Raw genomic sequence first — 7,941 nt, 5'->3', positions numbered from 1 at the left:
GAGAGAGAGAGAGAGAGAGAGAGAGATAGAGAGAGAAAAAGAGAGAGAGACGTGGAGGGGGAGAAGAAGAAGGAGGAAGATGGTTTGGAAGAGAAGGAGGGACAGAAGTATATAGGTCTTCTGTAAAAAGACGTAAAAATTTAAGGCAGACATTAGGAATAACTTTCTGTACAACATTGTCTAACAAATGAACTTCATTTCTCTTATAGGTATTACTGATAAAGAATTACATGAAGACTTGCTGACAGGAAAACACGAATGGCTTATCTGTGGAACCAATGTAAATTTGCAAAAAACTGGTCACTGAAAATCATCTGTGATAAAAAGTTGCTTGTTTTCTTCAGACAGTTCAACACAAAGTATCAGATTTCCTTTAAAAACTTCAACAGGTTGTATCAGGTTGTTGAAAGAAAAAAAGACAATTAATTGGTTATTTCTACATTATATTTTCTTAGTTTGTAAAATTAGAAAAATTTTATACAAGTAATCATTCCTCTCCAGTCTTGATCCAGTTTTCACTAATTAAAAATCATGGTTCAGATAAATCTAAAGTAATAAAAAAGAGATTATTGGGTTTAAATATTTTTTCTCAAAATTTACAGTGGTTAAATAAAGATAAATTTTTACTGAAAATCTTTTTATCTAATTGTTGTGGTGATAGACATTAACACTTCTGTGTGAGTAAAAGATGAACTTATCGAACTCTTATAAAGAGTAACATTATCGTTGAGACAACAGGGCGTATTTGGAGTCTTACATCGCAGTAGTACATTATGTGAATACGTTACTTTTCCTCCACTTCATTAAATCATGTATCCAAATGCAAGGATATTCAACCACGGTAGTGGTTGAATATATTCCTAAGTCCACCATTTCATCAATTGCAGCAGCTTCCAAGCTTCACCACTAATTCAGTTCTCAACTAAATTATAAACTGTTAACAGTTTTAAAGAGGACACCTCCTCAGCTACACTTTGGCATAAATAGTTAGAGATTTGGTTCAGTAGAAAAAAAGTTACATCAAAATATCTGTGAACTCAAGGGGGGCAGTAAGGCACCTATTCACTTTGAATTAACATAAACTTTTTAATTTAAAAATAAAAGTATACTTTTCTTAGGCTTAAATGATAGAAAAATGTATGAGGAATTCAGAGTCATTAGTTGCATTGAACAAAAATTAGTAGACGTTATGGAGTGAAATACCACGAAATTTCGTGTAAGTAAGAGAGTAAGGAAGTAACGCTTATCAATAAGAATATTAAAGAATATATTGCTAAAATGAATGTTTACATTCTAAGGCGGTGAGCTGGCAGAAACGTTAGCATGCAGGGCAAAATGCTGAACGGTATTTCACCTGTGTTTATGTTCTGAGTTCAAATTCCACCGAGGTTGACTTTGCTTTTTATCCATTTCAAATCTATTCAATTTGACATACAGATTATTTAATCAATTTTTTTTTTAACTCAACACTTTGAAACTTCTGATACTGGTACAATATGTCAGGGTTTAATCTTAACATTTTTGACAAAATTTTGTATTTTAGAAGTTATTTCGTCATAAGTTACAGAGTGACAATGGACAAATTTGTGTTTGATAAGTGCCAATACACGAAACTCTCAGCTTTTGACTTACTCTCTAACTTCTGCTGCATGCAATCAAACCAATGAAAGAGCCTCTACCCGGTCGCTCAACACGCTAAAAATAGCATCCAATGTATCCCCCTACCCAGTATTTTATAAGGTAAAATCCTAAATTATTAATTGACACATTATTATCTTATAACAGAAATGCCTGGAAAAATCATGGATTACATGGAAAAATGCGAGCATGAAAAGTAATATTCTTAAGATTATAAACCTGGAAAAGTACAGGACAAGTTATTACAGCTGTAAAAGTATAGGACGGACTATTACTTCTAGTAAAGTAAAAAATAAGAAACTTTTTACTTAAAATATATCAGCTAAAATTAAAATTTGAATATTAAAAAATATTTTATTGTAGTTTATAAATAACACTATATTTATTTAAGTAGAATTTGACTAATTTACTACCTTAAATATAGAAAAAAGTGACTAATTAGACAAACCTACAAATTAGCTGAACAGTTTTGTACAATAAATTTAAAAGATGAAAACTGTAAAGAGTGATAAATTAGAAGAACTGGCATTCTTTGCTGCCATATTTTAAGTAAAATGTTTCTTATTCTTTACTTTACTTGAAGTAATAGTTTGTCTGTACTTTTTCAGGTGTAATAACTTGTCCGATACTTTTCCAGGTTTATAATCTTAAGATTATTACTTTTCATGCTTGCATTTTTCCATGTAATAAAAGTGGCAATGCAATATTGGAAGCTTGCATCAAACATTAAAATGTTTTGGTACGAAACCAAAGAAATAAACTATTAACATGGAGGAATTATTGGCCTGCATGGTGCAGTTGCAACAGCAACTACAACAACAAAACCAGCAGTTGCTGGAATTAATGTTGAAAAAGTCTGAAAATACTTCAGGGTAATTCAGTTCAGACGGTGTAGCAAACTCAATTGGAGAGATCATTTATTTCGAAGATATGAAGAAATCTCCAAAGAAGAATTTTAAAATTGGACTGACAAGAAAAATGTGCAACTACTTTTAAGAAAGTTATCCCCTGCCAAACACGAAAAATATTGTAATTATAGAAATAATACATTTCTAAATCTCTTAGAGAGATTTATGCAGTAGTGATACGATGAAGTAGTTGTATGCTGTCAACTTAATGTGACAGTCCCCTGAAGGGAATAATACTACTGTTGGTTAGACCTAGGAAGCTGCACCATTTCCTGTCGGCCTTGACACATTTCCTGTGTCCTTATGTTTACAAGGGGGAGACAAGCACCTCCACCCAGTTAAGCCTGCATCCAGAGACATGTTTCTGAGTCTTTGCTCATCATCCCCCTTGTAAACATAAGGACACAGGAAATGTGTCAAGGCTGAGAGGAAGCGGTGCAGCTTCCTAGGTCTAACCAACAGTAGTATTATTCCCTTCAGGGGACTGTCACATTCAGTTGACAGCATACAACTACTTCATCGTATAAATCTCTCTGAGAGATTTAGAAATGTATTATTTCTAAATTTGAAATCAGTAAATGTATTTCACTAGAATTATTATATGTTTACAAGAGCTTGACAGGCATCTTCGACTAGCAGGTCTATTATTCCCTTCAGGGGACTGTCACATTAAGTTGACAGCATATAACTAATATTGTAATTATATTCTGCCGAAGAAACCAGGTGAGATTTGTTTCAATGAAACAACTTTTATTGAAAATTTTCAGTGAAAGAAGTTCCCTGTTCAATAATCTCTGGCAGTGTTTAAATTTGGTTAAAAAAGATGAAGATTTCATCACCTATTCTGGGGTTGTTAACAAAGAATGAAAGATTCGAATCAAATGAATTAACCCCAGACATGTTCAAATTTCTACTTTTTGTTCAAGGGCTAACTGCAAGCAAAGATGCAGATATACATTCCCAGATATTAACAAAATTAGAACAGGACCAGAAATTAACTCTATAGGCAGTACCAGAAGAATGCCAGAGGATTATAAACTCAAGACATAACGTCCATGTTGACCTGTAACAGATATGAAAAAAGAAAAACAAATGTCAAGACCTAATCCATGCTACAAGTGCAGAGGCTTACATTTTAAAGGTAACTGTCCTTTTAAAAATATAAAACATTTTGAGTGTGAAAAAATCGGAAGCTCACATTGTAGAGCAAAACAAAAAAAAAGTGAAACAAAAACATTCTGGCAAGAAAGTATTATCAACAAAAATTCTAAGCGAGGCTCAGAAAAAAAAATTTGTGTCCATAAAAATGAATAATGTGAATATCAAGTTACAATTGGATACGGGCAGTGATATCATGATAATTAATGCAGATACATGGAGAAAAATCAGGAAACCTAAATTGAAAGAAACTTCGAAGATTGCATGTGGTGTTTCAGGAAAAAAATTACATTTTAAGGGTAAAATGATAAGTGCTGTTATGTTTTGTGGAAAAACCTTGAAAGCCAAAGTTTTTGTGCTGAATAATACGACAAATTTATTTGGAACAGACTGGATGGAATTATTTAACTTATGGGACCTCCCCATAAATTTTTTTGGTAAAAATGTGAATGGTTCTTCCACCAGTACAAATAAGGCATCAGAGGAATTAAAAAAAGACTTCAAAAAGATTCTTCCCGAAGTCTTTTCTGATGAATTAGGTCTTTGCACCAAAACAAAGGCGAAATTTCAAGTAAAAGAAAACACTATACCAGTATTTAAACCAAGAAGAACTGTATCTTTTGCAGCTTTGAAACAAGTCAATGAAGAATTGGATAGACATAAAAAACTTGGAGTTATTGAAAAAATTGATTATGCTAAATGGGCATCCCCAACAGTTTATGTCAAGGAAAATATAATAAAATCTGTGTATGTGCTTATTTTTCAACAGTGTTAAACAAATGTTTGATGCCATTTAATTACCTATTACCAAGTCTGGAAGAAATTTTTGTGAAGTTGAATAGAGGAAAATTTTTATCAAAATTTGACTTATCTGAAGCATACTTGCAGGTACAAGTTGATGAGGAATGTTCAAGATTATTAATGATAAATATCTATAAAGGATTGTATAAATCAACTTCCTTTTGGTATAAAGGTAGCACCAGGCATTTTCCAAAAAGTTATGGACACTATGCTCGCAGGTTTGGATTTCACGAAAGCTTACCTTGACAACATACTCATACTGAGCATGTTAAAAAGGTTTTCAAAAAAATAAATGATTATTGGTTTTAAGCTCGGTGAGGAAAAGTGTGAATTTTTTATGTCAAAATAAAATATCTAGAGCAGATTATCGATGAAAATAGATTCAGACCAGACCCATCAATAAAAAATATGCCTCCCCTGACAAACATTATGTTACAAGCATTTTTGAGACTGCAAATTACTGCCAGGTATACATACCAAATATGCATGATTTAAGAGCACCCCTGAATAACTTGTGAAGAAAAGATGTTGAGTGGAACTGATCAGACAAATGCCAAAAAGCTTTTGAAGAAATTAAAAACATCTTAATGTCGGAATTGTTGTTATCACATTTTGACCCGAATTTAGAAATAGTAGTGGCATCAGATGCTAAGGAAAGTGGTTTTGGAGTTGTGTAAAAAATACATGTGGCTGGACATAGTACAGTCTCAAATTTGTATTCGATATGTGATAATATGTTTATGTATGCACAGAGGGTCATAAGCCTGTCTCACTACATCCAGGAATTTCTAGGATAAAGTTACTTATGAGGAGTTTACTGGCCGAAAATGGATCTAGATATTGAGAAGTTGGTAAAATCCTGCAGAGGTTGTACTCTTGCAGCAATATCACCACTTATAAAATTTCGACCTTGGCGCAAGACCAATATTTCATGGACCAGGCTACACAGGACCATTCAACGGATCATAGTGGTAGATAGCTTTACAAAATGGCCAGAAATGTGTAAATGTAGAAATTCAACTTCCATGGTAACAGTGGATTTTCTACACAAACTTTTTGCAAGGTATGGTATTCCAGACTCCATAGTCTCCAATGGCGGTACACAATTTATGGCAAATGAATTTAAGAATTTTTCCAAAATGTTCTCTATTGAACATATCACTACTCTGTATCACCTAAGATCAAATGGACAAGCTGAACGCTTTGTGAACACATTCAAAAGGATGCTAAGGAAAACCAGAAATGAGTTAGTGGATGATGTAGCATTGACACAATTCCTGAGAGTTGACCATGTAATGCCAAATCCAAAATACGGAAGTCAATTTCAAAAGGGGAGATGTGATGGTAGACATTAACACCCCTGTGAGATTAAAAGATGGACTTGTCAAACTCTTATAAAGAGTAATGTTATCGTTGAGATAACAGGGCATTTGGAGTCTCACATAGCAGTAGTATGTTGTGGGAATACATTACTTTACCTCCGCTTCATTAAATCATTTATCCAAACACAAGGATATGAAATTATTCAGGGTTTTTTTTTTCTCAAATTTAATAAACGCAGTTTGAATTGTGAGAAAATTTTGAAGTGCATCAAGAAATATTTCCCTCAATACTTTTACTTTCAAGTAAAATTTCAAACTGAAGGTTGGTTCCACCTCCATCTTTGAAGCATTCCACCAATAAAGTAAATTAAAACAGAAATACTGAAATAAAAATCATGCAAAAATAAAATAAAATAATAACAACGATAATAATAATCCTTTCTACTAAAGGCATAAAGCCTGAAATTTGCAGGAGGAGCTTGTCAGTTGCTTAGACCCCAGTGCTCTAGTGGTTCTTATTTCATCAACTTTGAAAGGATGAAAGACAAAGTTGACCTCAGTAGCATTTGAACTCAGAATGTAAAGACAGATGAAATGCCACTAAGCACTTTGTCTGGCATGCCAGCTCACCACCTAGATGATGATGATGATAATTTCAAATTTTAGCACAATGCCAACAATTTGTGGGGAGCATCAACCCCAAATGCATCAACTGTTACTTATTTTATTGACTCAGAAAGAATGAAAGGCAAAGTCAACCTTAGTAATATCTGAACTCAGAATGTAAAAACAGATAAAATGCCACTAAAGATTTTGTCCAGCATGCTAGCAATTCTGCCAGTTTGCTACCTAGATGATAATAATGATAATAATAATTCCAAATTTTGACACAAGGGCACCAATTTGTGGGGAGGGGTAAGTCAATTACATCAACTGCAGTGTTCAACTGTTACTTATTCTATTGATCCCCAAAAAATGAAAAGCAAAGTCAACCTCAGCAGCATTTGAATTCAGAATGTTAGCATGTCAAACAAAATACTGCTAAGCATTTTGTCCAGCATGCTAATGATACTGCCAGCTCACCACCTTAATAATGATAAAAAATTAGAAATACTGTGGTGATTTTTTTTATTTATTGGAAAATTGTGGGTCATCTTTAATTAAGTAGGCTCACAATAAAAGGTTTACCAGCTAAAACTATCCTGTCTTTTTCAGGCATGGTAAATTTAGTGACCAAGTAGTGTTCCCTTGTTACAAAATATGAACTTCAAGGCAAATGGAGATTTCATGTTATCTTGGCTACTTGAGTTTTCTAAGGTAATCTGATAAATTTAGACTGAATATTTAGAAAAGAGAGAATAATATTTAGAAAGATAGCAGTGAAATTGCGGTTCAGGGGTGCCACTCACATACATCAGGCTTGGAAAAAAAACCTGACTCAAGAGTAAAAATCCAAATTATAAAAATATCAAATTTAAATAGTAACAATACAATTACTTCTCTTCACAGTGTTGTTTTCTGCCTTTTTAAAAAATTCTTTCCACCTATCTTTTGCTTACAACTCCTTTGTTAATTATTTTCCAGGCTTTTCCATAGTGCATTCTACAGCATTTCTAATAATAGATTGCTTTGCAAGTGAATCTGTTACAGTCTCTCATCATCATCATCATCTTTTAATGTTCGTTCTCCATGCTGGCATTTACATGGCACTAGCATGGGCACATTTATGTGGCACCAGCACAGATGCTTATGCACTGAAAGAGTGCTCTCTAATGAACTGTAACAAAAGAAGAAGCACTGTGGTGAGATAATTAATTTAGTTATAATATTGAATAACAAATCATACTTTGAATTATGAAGTCCAGTTTTTATGATTTTTACTTGTACCAGTATTTAGGATTATTTTTTGTAGAAATAAGGTAAATTGTCTATTGTAAAATGATAATTTCTCCACTTTATCATTAAGATCATTGATCATTGCTTTCTAGTACAGTGGAAGAGGAATAAACATTTAGTGGAATGCTAGATATAGCAAGTAAGCTGCTTTTGAATTTAATATCTTTAATTATCAGAACTAGAGGAGAAGTTTCAGGTGTGGAAGCAAGGTCTAGAAT

The 7,941-nt window shown here is 33.1% G+C and overlaps 2 protein-coding genes across 3 annotated transcripts in view; both read left to right on the top strand.

The window, feature by feature from the left end:
* LOC106883019 (platelet-activating factor acetylhydrolase) overlaps positions 1 to 633 on the top strand; it is a 50,354-nt gene extending 49,721 nt beyond the window's left edge. Inside the window, exon 10 of one of the 2 annotated variants that reach the window (XM_052967293.1) lies at positions 210 to 633. In XM_052967293.1, the coding sequence (XP_052823253.1) occupies positions 210 to 307 (98 nt within the window). In that variant the 3' untranslated portion in view covers positions 308 to 633. The remainder of the gene's footprint in view (positions 1 to 209) is intronic. The other variant, XM_052967294.1, reaches the window with a different exon arrangement.
* Positions 634 to 5,332: 4,699 nt separating this feature from the next.
* LOC106881473 (uncharacterized protein K02A2.6-like) lies at positions 5,333 to 5,860 on the top strand. The gene has a single exon (XM_014931867.1). The coding sequence runs from the start codon at positions 5,333 to 5,335 to the stop codon at positions 5,858 to 5,860; it is 528 nt and encodes a 175-aa protein (XP_014787353.1).
* Positions 5,861 to 7,941: the final 2,081 nt, after the last annotated feature.

This window comes from Octopus bimaculoides, chromosome 4, assembly GCF_001194135.2.
Source record: "Octopus bimaculoides isolate UCB-OBI-ISO-001 chromosome 4, ASM119413v2, whole genome shotgun sequence".
NCBI classification, from domain to species: domain Eukaryota; kingdom Metazoa; phylum Mollusca; class Cephalopoda; order Octopoda; family Octopodidae; genus Octopus; species Octopus bimaculoides.
Note: the sequence above shows the minus strand (reverse complement) of the source record. Positions and strands in the feature narration are given on the sequence as shown.